This window comes from Cardiocondyla obscurior, linkage group LG09, assembly GCF_019399895.1.
Source record: "Cardiocondyla obscurior isolate alpha-2009 linkage group LG09, Cobs3.1, whole genome shotgun sequence".
In the NCBI taxonomy this organism is placed as follows: Eukaryota; Metazoa; Arthropoda; class Insecta; order Hymenoptera; family Formicidae; genus Cardiocondyla; species Cardiocondyla obscurior.
Genome location: NC_091872.1, coordinates 6,988,595 through 7,006,054, shown reverse-complemented (window position 1 = coordinate 7,006,054; position 17,460 = coordinate 6,988,595). Strand labels below are relative to the sequence as shown.

At 36.0% G+C, this 17,460-nt stretch overlaps 1 protein-coding gene, 1 long non-coding RNA gene and 1 other non-coding gene across 3 annotated transcripts in view; 2 read left to right on the top strand and 1 right to left on the bottom strand.

Moving 5' to 3' along the window:
• The window catches only part of Phlpp (PH domain leucine-rich repeat protein phosphatase), a 67,924-nt gene that overhangs the window by 825 nt on the left and 49,639 nt on the right, over positions 1–17,460 (bottom strand). The window contains exons 7-19 of the mRNA XM_070661293.1: positions 14,812–14,959; positions 13,443–13,568; positions 13,127–13,280; positions 12,965–13,025; positions 12,432–12,686; positions 11,975–12,184; positions 11,475–11,637; positions 10,938–11,221; positions 9,894–10,736; positions 9,458–9,695; positions 7,344–9,293; positions 6,283–6,586; positions 4,778–6,138 (exon numbers count right to left, since the gene is read on the bottom strand). Coding sequence (XP_070517394.1) covers positions 8,835–9,293; positions 9,458–9,695; positions 9,894–10,736; positions 10,938–11,221; positions 11,475–11,637; positions 11,975–12,184; positions 12,432–12,686; positions 12,965–13,025; positions 13,127–13,280; positions 13,443–13,568; positions 14,812–14,959 — 2,941 coding nt within the window. The 3' untranslated portion in view covers positions 4,778–6,138; positions 6,283–6,586; positions 7,344–8,834. The remainder of the gene's footprint in view (positions 1–4,777; positions 6,139–6,282; positions 6,587–7,343; positions 9,294–9,457; positions 9,696–9,893; positions 10,737–10,937; positions 11,222–11,474; positions 11,638–11,974; positions 12,185–12,431; positions 12,687–12,964; positions 13,026–13,126; positions 13,281–13,442; positions 13,569–14,811; positions 14,960–17,460) is intronic.
• On the top strand, positions 10,434–13,277 carry LOC139105284 (uncharacterized). Its single transcript, XR_011546152.1, has 4 exons — positions 10,434–10,573; positions 11,418–11,651; positions 11,959–12,715; positions 13,139–13,277. It is a non-coding gene; the product is annotated as an uncharacterized lncRNA (long non-coding RNA).
• Positions 13,844–13,962, top strand: LOC139105852 (U5 spliceosomal RNA). Its single transcript, XR_011546249.1, has one exon. It is a non-coding gene; the product is annotated as a U5 spliceosomal RNA (small nuclear RNA).

Here is a 17,460-nt window from a genome sequence, read left to right as displayed (position 1 = left end):
AGGGGAGAAAAAAAAACCGATGAGATGAAAGCTACAAGAAGTTTATCTAAAAAGCCTTTTTTTTCCCTCCCGTGACGTGGCTGCCTTGTGAAACATTTCTGCGATATGACAGTCATCCCGTTGCAATTCACAACGATTCGCGCAGACCGACGTTCTCGACGCAGCATGAACAAAAAAACGATAATTGAACTCGCGAGCGACTTTCTCTGTGGAAGCGCGACGATTTAACGATTCAGGGGAATCATCGTCTCTGCGTGCTTTACTTTCTTCTTCCCGAAACAACAGCTCTTCTTTTTTTACTTCCTTCCAGGGAAAACACGTGTTTGCAGGGAATGCTCTTCGAAAACGGTGCTTCGAGAAAGCTGCGCCGTGTTATTTGTCGTTACCCAGAGGCTTAAGACAGAACGCTACAGATTAAGTTTTTTTTTTTTTTTAGAATCTATTGACGAAGGAGAAGCCTAACGAAATATTTTGGCTTGGCTACGATACCATATGACAAAGTGTACCTTGCAACAAGAAATGAAAGTCCGTAAAGCTGCGAGAACTAGAAGGAGAAGAGCTGTTCCAACGACTTCCTTTCTCTTTGAGCTTTGTTCGGAAGGATTTTCGAGGCATTCGCGACGACTCGGCTGCTCGTGGGAGGAAACGTGATTTATGTAAATGAAACGAACGTTACTTACAGCGCGAAAGAGCTCCGGACACGGTGGTGATCCCGTTTCTTCGGAGAACTCCTGTTCTCGACGCTCGTCTCGGCGTGTCGGCCGTGCCGTCGCTTGTCCCGTCGCGACGACTCGCGTTATTTAACGGACGCCCGCAGCAGTCGTTCCGGATGCTTCGGGACGCTCGACATAATCGTAACGCGACCGTGGACCTCGTTATGTAGGAAATACGACGAACCGCACGCACGACGAGCTGGCATGGACGTGCACAACGATGGCGGACGACGATTCGGCACGTTCGACACTCTGTCGCACGCTGACCAAACAACAACTTGCAATAGTTACAATAACTGTCACGGACGCTCAATTAGCGTAGAAGGGCGCTGCAAGCGCTCCGCCATTAGAAAATTTGCGGTGCGGCAGGTGGAGTTGCTGCATTACGCGCCAGCGAAAATTCCCTATCTGGTGACAATTGAACGATGCCGCGGGATTTTGGGTCGTTAGTCGTCGCCTCACGAAAAATCTTGGCTTCCATCAGCTTCTATCGAAAGATTCGAAAGTTCGGATTGGAATCTGCGTGGGCTTAGGTAATTATTAGCCAATATATATGTTAATTATAACGAAATTAACATTCACATAAAGCTTGAACGATTATAGAGTATTCGTAAGAAATGCAGCGTATGCATATACTCAAACGTGTCGGGATATCAATGACCCTGCCGCCTATATAAAAACGTGAGCAAATATAGAATAAAAAAAAATGCAGTTTTATTCAGAAATGTAACACGATGAGATCGTTTTTATACGTAAAGGTCGCGTAATATGAGTCAGACTAAATTCCGATTAACTCAGTCAGCGATAAAGAATATATGTCCATAATTGAATACAGTCGTAATATTTTATTAACGCAGATAGAAGTGTATTATTAAATTTTTCTTTTATGAAAATTTTAGATTATCTTATCAAGGATGTGATCCACGAAGTTGAAGTTAAATAAAAAATTCATGCAGCTGAAACTTGAAAGCCGACTCATTGCTCATCAGGTATGCACATATTATATATACATTATGAGAGTCTCAAATATCAGAATTATTAATACTCTGCTTAATATACAGGAAAAATCAAGTTAAAGATAAATTGTAACTATGTAGGAATCTCAGTTTCGCGTTATAATACCTATTAAATTATAAATTAAGCAAAGGTAAATTTGTAATATTTAAAAAATGTCTATGACCTAAATAGCAATACGTAAAACGGTTAAATATATTAAATTCAATTCAGAATTGTCCATGTGAAGATATTTCTAATAAAAGTAGAAAGCTTTTATGATAGTACATTGATACATCCAGATAAGGAATGAAAAGAATAAACGAAAGGAAGAGAGTAAATGTAATCTCTTCAGTTTCAACGGATATGTTTTTTCAAAGACTAACAATAAGAGGCGATTGTATCAGCTTCTGATAAATTGACTTATCAAATAAATCCGAGTTTATCTTTATCTATTTAGAGTTGAAGATAAAAATCAACATATAATTATTTGGCTGATAAATTTACCAGAAAAATGAAAGCGTCGGAAGAAAGATTTTATTATTAATTTTATTATTTTAACGACTTATTTGAGTCTTTTAAATCGCTACGCGGCTGTTGACCTATCCAGAATTCCTGCATCGCGGCAGAACATTTTCCTTGAGATTGCAATCTGTCCGTTTGATAGGAATGTTAATGTTAACGTTCGACAGGAAAGCATTCGTTACAAAAAGCGTATATACGCATTAAGTGGCAGAGGGGAATTGCGTTTGAGCAATGAAACGTGATCGGCGTGCACAACGATTCGCTATACAAGATGAAACGTGTAATGTTATACCCTCTCATTTCGTATCGGTCGTACGTGGTTTTTGACTGCATTTTTCAAAGCTTCAGAAATATTTTAAAAAACATAGTTTTCCTTCCTATTTATCCTTATCATTTTTAAATATACAGCCTATTATTGTAAGAAAATAACGACATATTAATTTAACAGTTTCTTGAAACTCATTGTAACACAGAAATTTCTAATCAAGAATTTTGAAACAATTTCTCCGCTTTGGAGTACATTACAATATTAATACAGATTTAATAATATTAACAATATATTTGGTTAGAAGTTGTAACCGTTGAATTGATTTTCGCGAGTTAAGTTTTAGGATTGGCGGCTACAAGATTATATTAACATATTTGTTTTATGTTGTATACGATTTTAAAGCGGATATTTGTATATATAATTTGTTATATGTATACTACGGATGAATATGGATGTATTTAATATCGAAAATTGCAAACGCATAACAGATCGATTCTCTTGTCAATATTTTGTACATCTAGTTTGACTTGTGTGTCGTATTACAATCGATATTTACATCCTACATTTAGATTGGACGTAAGCGCCCACGCATTTTAAATTTTTTATTATATGTATACGATCTTTTAAATATTTACATTTATTCGCGTAAATTAATTTTATTCTCGGTTTATCTCGCATTGTTTTTTCATTCTTAAGCTCGTATCAGACTAGAGATTAGAATTGAAATTAGATTGAAATTTGATGAGTCAAAGCAAAGTTTACTAAACCAGATATTGGCTCTCTATTCTGATTAGTTAAATTCCAATTCAATTTCAGTCATAATCTCTACACTGATTCAAGTTCTAGAATTACAAAATGAATAAATAAAAAAGAAAAAGAAGACAAGCAAATTGTCTCTATCATTAAGTATAAGGTATAATTTTCCACAATTTGCTAAGAATGCGGAATAAATTAATATAAATGCCATAATAACTTTCATTTAAATTATACTTTATTCTATCTTAAAAAAAAAAAAAATAATAATAAAAAAACTTTTACACGTATGTAACAATAATGGCAACAGAACAATTAACAGTCGTAATCGTCGCGGACTCCTCATTCTTCAAACTATATTTGCAATGTAAATAACATAGTTTAATGAATACACTGAACCAAGCCTTAATAAGTGTGGAATACCACATGCGTGATACGTAACGTCCGAGTAAATGACATCGCGGTGTCGACTTTTGCATAACGCGAAGAGTTTACCACGATTGTTTTAATCGAAAGCATTCCGCAAATAAGATCGCAACGAGATATTGCATTCTAGATGATACAACGGAATATTAAATGAATAATACCGTAGAGAAAATACGCCGTTATCGCGCTAGTCAGATGATGCATAGTTGGGAAAATTGTTTACAACTGATCAGCTGCGAGCTATTTTCTCGTGACAGGTCGAAGTCCACCGCGAAAAGTTTGTCTGCACTCGTATTTATAGCACATCGAACATCACTCTCGGTATAAAACGCACCTATGCCATTAAGCTTCGTTGACCGACAATTTTACGTGTCTTTTTCTTTTTCGATTTTATAATTTTCACGTACAATAAAACACGAGAAAAGATACGCCAGGTAAATTCTCTTAATTGCTTTCTTTTATATACATTGAGGATTTTATGTAATTTATCTTATTTTTTTTTTTGCATATAGTATTTTGCACTTAATTAATCAAATTCCCAACGACGGGATTAGAATCTAGACTTTTGATTTGCGTTGCTGCAGATTTTTACGTGTGACGATTAATATTTTAGGAAATTAAAAAAATTATAATCAATTTTGGTTGGGGCATCCAAACACTTTTTTTTTCTCTTTTTGCGTTGGTTCTGCACGGTGTAGCAAAACTACAAGGACGTTGTTTTAAAACTTATCATTAAGATTGTTGAAACGTTGCAAAATATTGTCGCAAAACACGTACGCGAGAATATTACTTTCACAATATTTTCAAACTACTGTTGTAACGTTTTGTTCGAACTATGTTGCAAGTTTGCGTCAATGTTTCTGCACCACTGACTTGTAGTGCGATATAAGAAAAAATACATATAAATTACCGACTAAAATAATGTAAGATTACATTGTAAAAATTCCATAAATATTATTACACAAATAGTTATAAAAATTTTATTATTAAGTTCTTGAAAAAAAAAAGAACCATGTAATTTATATGTATTTTTTTAACAGTCCGTATAATATAATTCATGATTAAAATAAAATATTTTGCGTTTCTAGATGCTGCTTACGGATTCTACCTGCAGGAAAGCGGTCCACGTGCTAACTTCCGGTAAGCTGCATTCCGCCCCGGACGATACTGCAATTGATCATCTCTTCGATCGGCATCGATGTTTGACGTAACTATGGCTTTTACTTTATTATTATTATTTTTTTTTTTTTTCTTTCTTTCTCTTTCCGAAACGAGTTCAACGAGTTTGTCTCTCGGTCGCAATCTACCAAATTAAAATCCTGAACAAGCGCAGAGAAAAAAAAAAGGGAAAAAATAACCGATTGCTTCGAACGTACAACGTGCCGGCGATCGCGAACGCTCGACTGCTACTAGCTTTCAATCCTCGACCGTTTCATACGAACTCCGCTCGTCGCTCCGCTTCTCCTCGCCTCTCGCCTCCTTGACTAATTCGCCGTGACGTTGGCGACCGTATCCGCGATCTATATCTACGGGAATAAATCGAGCCTCCCTGCAGGGTCGCTCGTAATAACGGTGTCGCGCAGGTGAGCCATGGGTGACTGGGGACTGGGAAAATTTCGTTGGTACGAAAATACATCGCGTTCGCAGTTGACGGTGGACGTCGATATATCGATGTCTCTGGCTAAGCGAAAAATTTGATGCCCCGTCCCCGGTATCCGGGTGTCAGGTGGTGTCCGCTGATTGCATCGCCGTGTCGTCGTTAAAATATCACGCGGCCGTTTAAAAATAATCACGTTCTTTTTTTCGTTACGTGACCTCGACCCATCTAGGACGTTTCTTTTCGGTGAGAGCTGGCTCGTTCCAATCGTTCCGATAAACTTCGCTGCGGTTTCGTAGCCGATTCGACGATATGCTTATTTGTCGCTGCATGTTTTATGCTTCGTTCGGTATATCATAGGAAAAAATTCAACCACGAAGTGCTTTATCTTCGCCTTGCGCATTCTGCGATAAGTGCCGATAGCAGGTTGCGTCAATTTCTGCTGTGTTGCCCCGTTACGTCATTTACATCCGTGTCTCTGAGAAATTATAGTCGCTATCTGGCAGTTTGTTACAAAAATATTAAGCGAGACGCAACACATGAGTCACTTTTGCCGATCCCGTATGATTATCTGATTCATTCTTTTTCGTTAGCCGTTAATTGGCGAAATAATTCCTTAGTAATTAACTGGTTAGCGGATATAGTTAATTTAGTGATTTGGCGTAAGTTGGCATTTCGATAGTAGCGCATAAATTTCACAATTCGATAAGGAAACTGCTTATCGTGCTCTCGGTGGACTCGCCGAAAGAAAAGCATGTGCTGAATCAGTAAGATTATTCTCCTTCATGTGCAACTTCGAACTGTACTCCATCCACACGCATATTTAAGACGTCGATAAAGATTAGATTTTTTAGCAGGTTCAACTAAAATAGAAAAAAAATCATATCAACTAAGTAAATACAAAGAGAATTCTAAATTTACTTATTATAAGTATTTTTCAAAACTCGTACAAGAAAAGAAAAAATTTTAGTCTTTCAAGACTTTTCTTTTCTTTTTTTCTTTTTTACCTTCACATAATTCGGTATCAATATAATAGCCTGCTGCAATTAAAGATAACGTCTCCCAAGGCCAGCGAAAAATATAATCGTTGAGCCGAACGCTGACGTATCTCGAGTATTGCCGTCTGTTGAATTCATCCATCACAATCGAGTCACGGAAGGAAGCGATTATTTGATCGTGTGGCCACATCGATGGACAGGAAGTTTGAGTAGAATGTAACGAATAATAGCATGTATTTTAGAATTGATAGGTTCAGGCGGTTTTATCACACATCTGTTCATAGGATTCTTCTCATTTCACACCTTTCTCTTTCTAAAATAAGGGATATAAACAATTACATAATATAATATAATTACAAAACCTTAAATCTCAATATTAACATAATAAACAAATTATTTCAACAATAATTTTAGGTTTTTGGCCATTTTTTGGAATGTGATAAATAAAAATATTTAACGGTTTCGATTATTCGTATGCGGTTGAACAAATAAATTGTGCTTAAACAAAATAAACAAATAAATAAGTCAAGAGATAATATTTCGCCTTCCAAAAATGTATATATCAATTTTAAACATTTACAGCGTGTTATAAATATTTGCAATTTTAAACGTGAAATTTCAAATGCATACAAAAAATGTCAAATGTTTTCGTTAAATGGATGCTCCACCATTTGCAATGTATAGTTTATTTGCTCTGACAACAATGGGTCGCTGCATGATTTATTTGGTCCACCTTCAGGTACAGTTTTGCTACATGGTGTCCTGGAAAAAGCATGTACCGTTAACAGCATTTTGATATATAAATATTTTTTTATATTTTTGAAACGATTCGCTATTTGTCACTTGTTTTTATAGACATCTGTTTCACAAACTCTATTTATATTGAACATTAAATAATCAGCTTTCACTTTTATGTCATATTAATAGTTTTAGAGTAAATTCTTAAAAGGTATGTCGATAATTAATTAAAAAACTTTCGTGCATTTCAGACAAATGTAAGTCTGTTACGGAACATACTTCCTTTCGGGACACATTCTATATTACGTCAAAAAATATAAAAATATATTTACATTTATTAAAGGTATTTTCTTCGTGTAATTTTTTTTCTCATCGAAGAGCATATTTCCAACTACAAAAAATAATTAAGTACTCTTAAATGTTATTGGATGTATATTATACATCCAATATACATTGGATGTATATTATAATATGTTATTGGAATTGAGAAACATTTATCTTAAACAAAAAGAGATTCATTTTTAGAACCATGCTCTTTGATCGTTTATTTTGATTGATGTACACGTTGATTAATTTAACACTTCGCGCAGAGTCATCGCACAAATATTGATGCGTTTTGTTGACGACACCCCCGTATACCTAAGCTGAACATTGACACTGACGTACATGTTGTAATTGAAAGCACGAGATCACATGTTGCGTCAATAATGTCACGTGCTTCCCGGTAATGGTCAACAGCTTATCGTAAGCGTGTTATCAATATCAAAGATATATTAATCGTACGTATTACGCACATCATAATTATGTACAATAGACATTCCTAAACTCTAATAACAAAATATCGAGCGCAACAATCTCTAACGTCGAACGTAAAAATATAGAGCAACAGGTCACGCGATCGAGATTTGCAAGATAATGTAAGATCCATGCAATAAGAATTGTTAAAGGGAAGAAATAAAAGTGCAATTCGTACTTTTAATTCGCACAGATAATGCCGTGGGAGTATTTTCTAGTTAAAATTAAAATAAATTTTTGTCTTTTTAAAGAGAAAAAAAAGTTATTCAAACTCTGATTTCGTAGATTTGTAGGGAAACGGACTTTCTTCGATCTTTGTTATTTGTTTTATTTTTTCGTGGAGTAACTCGGCGTCGTAAAGTCGTTCCGCAATAAAGCAGATATACATCTTCCGCGTGTCTACCGTTATAAAGAAATAAGGCGAACTTTGTGTAGCGTAAAGGCCGCACTATGGTTTCCGCGGTGCCTTTATTGCGCGTATCAGCTGCAATAAACGAGCGAATTACCAAAGCGACATTACGAATCGCGTCTTTCCCTTCGAGGAACCTCGTGGCTTATCTTGCCATTGTTACAACCGCGATCGATATTATTACCGCGCGTTCACCGGTAATTAGCTCTTCGCTCTGTCGCGTTGCTATTCCATCAATTACCTCATCAGCCAATGATAATTGGAACACAAGACGTAATTACTTTACACCGTCAAGCCTCTCGCGACAAATCACTCTAATTATTGAATCGTTGATAAGTAAGAGTAAATTAATTATCGCAATCGGCAAACAAACAACTTGACGTAATAAGTTTCTGTGTTACATTCTGCAATTAAGCAATTGATGACGATATGAAGACGGAATATTTTTTTTCGCGTACACGTATTGAAAATACTTGAAAATAAAAAAGATTCTTACAGATAAGAAGTTCTTAAACGTCGTTATGCTTAATTGTGACGTCTGGGGATGAATAAACCCAACATGGATCTTTTTGTTACCTCGCATTGTTTACTCTCAGCGTCTCCGCATCCGGATTTCTATTTATAGTTCCGTAGTGGCGACTCCCCAGTACTGCTGCATCCTCGTAGCATCCTGCTCCAGTGAGTCTAGGCCGTTTCTCTCCTGGATAACAGCGAAGTCGTACTCGAGATTGTACGGCATGAGCCTCTGCAGGCTGCCGAAATAGGCGGCGTTCGGTCCGCCGTTAAGTAATCTTCGCCCGCTGCCGAAGCGGACTGTCGGCGGTCGCGACAGTGAAGGGTTGAAGGATCGGGCGCTGCCAAACCTTTTCGACAAAAAGGGCAGATTGGTTCCCAGCTGCGGCGTCGACCTCGACTGGCCGCGATGTAACGGTGCCTTTGTCAACGTGTCCAATTCCTTGTCGAACAATAGCTGCGTGTTTTGCTCTAGCATGTACTCCCAGCATCGAAATTGTTCCTCGCTAAGGGCGCTGGATCTTTCGGAAATGGCGTCTTCTTGTGTAGGCAGGCAGGGTGATATCTGAAAAATAATGAAAATTGTTTTCTCTAAATTCTTTAGAAATAATTCATTGAAAAAAAAAGTGATTAGTCGAATATGTATTCTTTATTATAATTACGTCGTTGTCAATTTTATTTTCGTATTTTTCGTATTTTTTTATTATTAATCAGAAGATTTATTTTTACTTTTCGCATGCCATTTTCCTGCATAAGAATGCTCTGATGCGCCTTATTTGTCGCTTTGGTAGCCGCATTTCCAGACCACATTCTTCCCGACGGATGGCGGGACTTGAAAGTGCTGTCGCTGGCTTGATCGGACTGTCCGCTTGGCGAACTGCGGTCATCTCTATATGGAGGACTTTCGTTTTCTTGAATTGATCTGTTCTTGAAATATCTTCCAGAGCCACCGTGAATTTTGTTAGATCTGCAAATATCATTAAATAAATGTTAATACAAAAATTACATTTTTCAAAAATAATAAAAGTAAGAAATAATTTAAATTTCTGATAGAGAAGAAATTTGAATACGAATATTCTACATATTTACATATTTTAATTGCAACTTATGATATTGATTGGCTTATTTGCATTATAATTTATGACAGCATTTATCCTTCCATTACCTGCCCACAATGTTTTTTAACACGCCATTAAGATAATAGCCTTCATTCGCGTGACAACAGCAGGCAGTCGGAGGTTTATGTGCTGCTGGTGGCACACAACAGGGACAAGGACACACGCTGTCGCTCTGACTTCTATTTTTACCAACGGCGTGCCTAAGCTCGCGCATCAGTTGATCCATGTCGCCAGGATTTGGTCCCGCCAGTCGAACGACAATAATACTCAAATTATCCTCCGCGCCGTAAGCCTGTGCCAGATCTTGGAGTCTTTTAGCGGCGAGAACAGGACTGGCCTCGGCTCTGGCCTCTCTTACAGCTTCCTGGACGCTCAAAACTTCCCACAATCTCCGATTAGCGACTATAACGAACTCATCGTCATCTTCCAGCGTTACTTCCTCGTATATGGGATCGGGAACCACCAGTGGAAACATGGCAGCATTGCCCAATTGATTTTTAACTGCTTGAATTTGTCTAGATTTGGTGAAAGTCAAGGGACCCGCGGCCCTACAAAGAACAGCTTTGGCATCACCGGTAGAAGCCACTCTCAGAGAATATTTTGCCGAAGATTTTGGATATCCTTGCTGCGACGGAAGTCTTATCATGTGGACTAGAGTTGCATCCACGCCGTACTTCTGGCCCTTTTCTTTCAACTCTCTGTGAGCCGAGAGTAAAGTATACTTCAGGTATTCCTTCGACGTCTCGCGGATTGTGCGTTCTTCTAATAGCAGGCGAGGAATCATTTCTTGAAGGGCGTAAGGTGCTTCCTGATTAGAACCACCGTCAAATATGCCAAACAGACCCTCGACGTTGCAAAAGGATGGCATTCGCACTTGAGAAATGTATAACCTTAAAAAATAGAAATGCAAATATGAGATTTATCGGAATGTAGAATCTGATGTAGAGTTATTTTTTTCGTGAGAAGTAATTAATAGCACAATTTACTTTTGTAAAAATAAATGTTTAGATTAGATAATTATAATTAAAAAGTATCGCACATTCCTATCCTCGATTAAGTTTCGATAGAAACTTAATTAATGATAATCTTACTTTTCACGTGAACCAGCAGTTTCTGAAAAACCTAATCGCCACGGTTGTTCGGTATTCTTTTCCGCCGCGACAATTTCTTGCTGATGCGGATGAGACGGCAAACTGGGCCTGTTCTGTCCAGACACGTCCACTAAGGATATCGGTCTTTGAGATCTGTAGTCTTGGAACTGTCGTGGATCCACGTGTAATCGAGAATTGCAGGATATATCGAGAAACTGTAATTGCGGTGGGACTAGCGTAGCTAGATTAACCCTATCCAATTGATTGTGTGCCAAATCCAGCACCTGAAAGAATTAAACATTTAAAATATTATTTAATTGTTTTATTATTTAGTTTTATTATTAATAATTTTCTTGCGTTTAAACTTATATGTTTTTAATTTGCGAATGTTATTCTTAAAAACATTTATTGTAGTTTTATGAAATATTATATTTACACGTTACATCAGAATATTATTTTATTGAAGTAATTCTGTTCTAGGAATTGCAAACTGCTCGATACGAATAACATTCGTAAGCGTTGTATCTAAAATCTCACCTTCAAGGATGCTGTTCTATTGAAGGTAGGGCACGTTAATAGCCGATTAGAATGCACGCGTAGCACGCGCAAGTGTCGCAAATTTGCCACGTTGTCCGGAAGATATTGCAATCGGTTTCCAGACAACACCAATTCTTCCAGGTCGCTCCACGCAGCTATGCAACTACAACATTTCAGGTTTAGTAATAAATGCCATAAAATTGTTATAATTATATAATTACAAACAAATTAAGAAACATAATTAATAAATTATATATACAAGGTATTCCAAACAACATGTCATTTAATATTTGCAACGCTTGTGAGCGTTATTCGTCTTTATTTAACATGTCTAACAGTAATAAAACTAGCAACAATATTTCAAAAATAATGTCATGCTGTTTGAGACACTCTGTGCATCTTATATATATAAATTCTTTATTAATAAACTGTTATTAAATAAAAATAATATGGAATTGTCGTTGTTCTTTTTCATTCTTTGCAGAGAAAAACAGGCTCACCTTTCCGGCAGCGTATCCAGGGTGTTGTAAGCAATATGAAGAATTCTCAAAGATGTAAACTTGGCGAGAGCGTCTAGAGCAGTATCGGTCAGACAATTTGCTGTGACGTACAATTTCTCTAAGGTGTGCGATCCCTGGTGAGATTTGCCGGCCTCTTCACGATACGGAAGTTCGGAGAGCCGATTGTTGGAGAGGTTCAAAACTTTCATCCTGCAAAGTACGTAGTTCTAAACTCTATTGCGAGCCAAATATTTACGAAAGAAATACCATAAGTTTTAGACCCAAACGGGTAATATGAGTTTCAAGAACAACTTTTTTAGATTTAACAATGTGATTATTGCACAGTTAAGTTAGATATATTGGAGTTATTATTTTTATTATTATTGCTTGCTTGCTTCTCTTAAAGACAATTCTGTAAAGTAAATTAATTTATCAGAGAAATCGAATTATGTCTCACTTCTCGGTGTTGGCGAAAAAACTGGTTGGCAACGCGGTCAACATGTTGCCTTGAAGAGTTAAATGGACGATATTCAATGGTCTCCTGGGCGGCGGAAGGGCTTGCAGTCGGTTGTGAGGCAGATGGAGAACTTCCAGTCTCGAGGGTTGTGACAACAACCTGTCCGGGAGAGCCGTGAGAGCATTATGTGAAGCGAAAAGAACGCGCAATACTGGCAACTCAGTCGTCCATTCTGGTAACGCGTCTAAATTGTTGCTAAGCAAAGAAGAAAAAGCAGATTTCAGGTAAAAAGAAAAAACAATTAAATAATTGTTGAGGCATATTTAACTGCTATTAAAATGCGCGTATTAAATTATTGTTAATTAAATAATTTTTAAATAAATTTTATTAAAAAAAAATGCTTAAAATAAAAGACATAATTAATGAAAAAATGTTAACGTAGCAAATAGCTTCAAGAAACATTTTTTAATACAATTATTAAACATGTATTATAATTTTCGAATTAATACGTGGTATGTGTTACGCTTACTTACTAGGAAACATCTAGATGTTCCAAATTAGTTGGCACAGGTTCGACGATTAGTTTCTTTAATTCTATTTAAAAAAATTAATTATTATTAATATTAATTAATTAAATGTTATGTGCACGTGTAACGACGGTACAACACTTAAGAAATTTTTATTATTGTACTCACTATTATTTCCAGCAATAAGTGATACAAGAGTTCGGCCACAGAGAGTTAATTCCGTTAAATGATTTCGTCCGCATCGTACACTTTTTAACTCCTGCAGAGCACTGATGTCTAATTTTTCAATGCTATTTTCGCTCACGTCCAAATGTGTCAGGTTCTTTAGTCGCAAGAAAAAAAAGAACAAATGTTAAGTCGCTCTGATATTAATTCTTTCTAAATCTATTTTTTTCAAGAAAAAAAAAACCTTATTTATAACTTATAAAATTACTAAAAAAGCGTAAGAATAGAGTAAAATGCAAATTTAGCAATTAAAACTTACCCCATAGTTTCCCAAAATTATATTCCCCTTCAGCTGATTGTTTCTTAAATTAATTTTGTGTAAATTGCTGTGATTGGTTTTCTCGTCCTTGTAAGATTTTCCATGCTCTGCCTTTGACAGAACTTCCTGAAAATTGTCAAGCAAATAAATAAAATTAATTAATTAAACAATATTTAAAAATTTTGGGAAACTTTATTTATATTACATTTTTATTTTATTAAATAAGAATGAAAAATAAGTGGCTCATTTTGAAATACATATATCCACACACATTTAAAAATCGCGAAGGACTGAGTATTAGTTTTAAATATGCTCAACAGAGGACCACAAAGTTGAATCATAACTCGTATGTAAAACTCAGTTTCCTTTTGTATATATAGACCCTTGCGAATTCTGAACGGTATCTCTGGTTTCCCTTCATTACACGTATAAATCTTTCGCCTTTTACTAAAGATTTCCGTGGAGGGGAACAACTTAATGAGTTTATAACAATTTTTTGATACCCGGCGTAAGCTGGGTGAGAAATTAATTCAAAAATAAATTATGCAGAGAATGATACTCAGTATCAATATAGTAACACATGCAATTAATAATAAATTTACTATTAACAAATAGTAACAAAATTTACTAATGGTAAAATTACATCACATTTTCGTACATATTTTAATATTAAATTATGTTTTTATTCAGTTTCTCTACGGTGAAACTAGCGAAATTATAAGTTTACTAAATCGTTCCTCTCCACAGAAGTTAAATTTGTAAAAAGTTAAATTTGATGAGAAGACTTATATAAAATATTTATGGAATATTTTTAGCTTTTAGATAATAATAAGCAGAGCAATGTTACAAGTTGTACATTTTTGTCGTAGCAAAATTTGATCAATAACAAGTAAGTCGCTAATAAAATGTGCATGCTTCACACACGTGTGAATAATTAATTTAAACTATGGTCAAGGCTGCGAATAAAAATCGATATAAAAGCAGTTTATACTTGTTTCATATACTCGTTTAGAAGTCTCTGTAATTTATTATTTTATAATAATTCTTTTAACATTCAATATTTTATAATTTATTACTTTAAAACTTTATCTACAACTATTTCAAGCATTCCAAATATTTCTTTACAATTTTCTTTTTAAATACTCTCAGTATGTTCTAACGTGCAGTTTCAATTTTTAGATCTTTTCTGCAATTACGCAAAGGTAATAATCATGCCCTGAAATCACAAGTAACTTATTACTTACGTTTTATTATTTTTTTTATTTTTTTTACGATTCTTTTTAGCTCATGCAGATCTCATAATAAAGCGGTATCCGGTCATTGAGTAAACGTTAAATATTTATTACGATATGAAAGATAGTCAACTCACGGTTAAAGCGAGGGCTCGCATGTTGGAGAAGGATGGTACGGTGTTGAGTAAATTTCCAACGAGGGAAATATTCCTCAAGTTTCTCAGCCGTGTCACTTCGTCCGGTAGGTCCTTGATGCCATTACGGTCAAGGATCAGTTCTTTCAAACTGCAACGCAACGATGACGTTGTGGTCAATAAGCAAAAACTACACCGTAAATAGATTAATACTTCTTATTTCTATATTTTTAACTGTTTCAAAATCAATTATCAGCTAGTGAAATAAGTTCCTTAATTGTCCTATTTTTTACACTCGCAATATCTTTATTTTATACAATACTGGACATCACAGAATCAAAGAATGGTCAGTCGCATGGTTTCCTTCCACTAACCCATTGGGGAAACTATCCCACTGATAAAAAGATAATGTTAATATCGCGATAAAAAATAAAATAAACTAATAGCTCCCACCGCAAATAAAAATTTTTAATAATATTAATAAAAAAATAAAAAATTCGCGCAGCTCGCGGATAATAAATTCAATTAATTTTAAGTAGTAGGTTGTACTCACCAGTTATAATCTGACATGTTATTAATATATCACAGTTTTCCCAAACTGTTAAGGTATTAATATTTGGAAGAATTTGAAAGAAATATTTGGAAGGGTTTATTCGTAAATTACAGTTTTTGCGCTATAGCAGTTTTCATCTGCTGTAAATTGTATGCCAAAGCTTCGGACACGCGAGTCGGTGAACCTAAACGAGCGAGCCGCCCACAGGATGTGCACTTGAGTAGAAAGTTTCGAATTATAGTAAAATCCTTCGTTGCAATAAACATCTATGTCATCGAACAGACTTTCGATTTTGGTTATCAAATTGGTAGCTTAGATATCTCATCAATGAGCACGTTTAATTTGACGTAAAAGTTGAAATTTTATTTCGTTATTATTATCAATTTATGTATGACGCGTCTAAAAAATTGTATTGCGCGTCTTCGTCGTTTAATCGTTAAGTCGGTTCTTAATTGATCCTCTAAAAGACGTAAAGATATTAATAATCTTCGCGAGATGCGAGCAATTAAAAATTCAGAAACTCCGCAAATTAAAAAAGTTTTTGCAGGAACATTTTAAACATCGTCGTTAGTAATATAAAAAAAAGCGCGCACTAGCAAACATCTTGAAAAGTTTCGCAAATAAATATTACTGATTACAAGATGTTTTAAATATTTCTATAAACAAATTATTCATTTTTTATTTCCATTCATAAATTATAATAATCATAAAATAAATAGCTATAAAAAAAATAGCGTTAGAAAAAATTAAACAAATAAGAATTATAAATTATTAATATAATACGGAGAAAATAATTAAATCATTATAAATCTAATAGTTGGTCGCAAAAAATAATGACTACAATAAATAAATCAGTGAATTCTTCTTTCTCATCTGGTTTAGCATCGTTTTGCTGGCGATTTCGTTATTCACGCACTCGTTTAAGAATAAGACAGTTTTTTTTTTTCATTCAACCGTAGGATACTTTCTTCATTAGATATGATAGTTAGCATCGACTAGTATTATTCGAAGATCCCACGCGTGTCCACAGATTTCATTTTTCACGTCATTCTTTCCCTCATTTCCTTCTAACAGTCCTATTGTTTGATGTAGTAAATAAAGCGTTTAAATATTAAAACTTTCCGCTATGAGTATAATCCGATTTATTTTATATCATTAAGATCCGGGTTGTTAAAATGTTTAGGTAAATTAGTCAATCACGAAGGTGATCAAATGTCTATCTTTATTTTTCTTTCTTAATAGATTAAGACAGGCACACGTTTACCTGTCAGATAAATTTTTTAAACAATTTACCCCAAATCTTGTACCGCTTCTACACGTTTTATATTCTTTCGAGAATCTTACATCGAAGTGCGTCCCCCGTTGAAAGTCCTTCGGTACAAGCGACTTCCTCCCGCATTACTACATTATGTCCAAACGCCACGAAATCCTGAAATATCCCGGGCTCGCCGACGCTACGTTTTCACCGCGATACTCTCACTGACCGAAAGAAAAAAGAAAAAAAAAGCGTATTCCGCCGATCGTGAATTGCACATCGCGCAAAACTTTCACCGTCGAACTCGCAAAGTGCGCCGCGCGGTCGGATCTTAAAGTTCCCGCGAATTTCGGACGTCGCGGGACGATCCGGCGGTCCCGCTGATCCCGCGGACTTAGAAAATCCGATTGCGATATCGTCGACGGAAGTATCTTTTCGCGGATTTCCGGCGCGGTAACTCGGGAACTAGCCTTCTTCCGATTATCGCGGCCGAAGATGCGCACTCGTCGGCGGCTCTTCCGAGGACTAAAGAGGTCGACCGAAAGGCGAACTTATTCCGAGGATACCGCCTCGTGGGGAAAAAAGAGGGAGGCAAGACCGAGGATGGGTTGGCTGACCACTCTGATGTAACAGAACAGAAATTGTCTGCCGGTGTACGGAGCGGCACCGAGCGATAATGCGCCGTGGCTTAGGCCGGACATGCACCAGCGACCCTCAGCGTAGCCGGAGAAATCCCTGTTACACGTTATATCTTAATTCTACGCGAGTAACGTCGCCAAATTAGCCCGTTTCGAGTATAACACCGCGATATACAGACCGAGGGCGCGTCTTTGTCGAAATACTG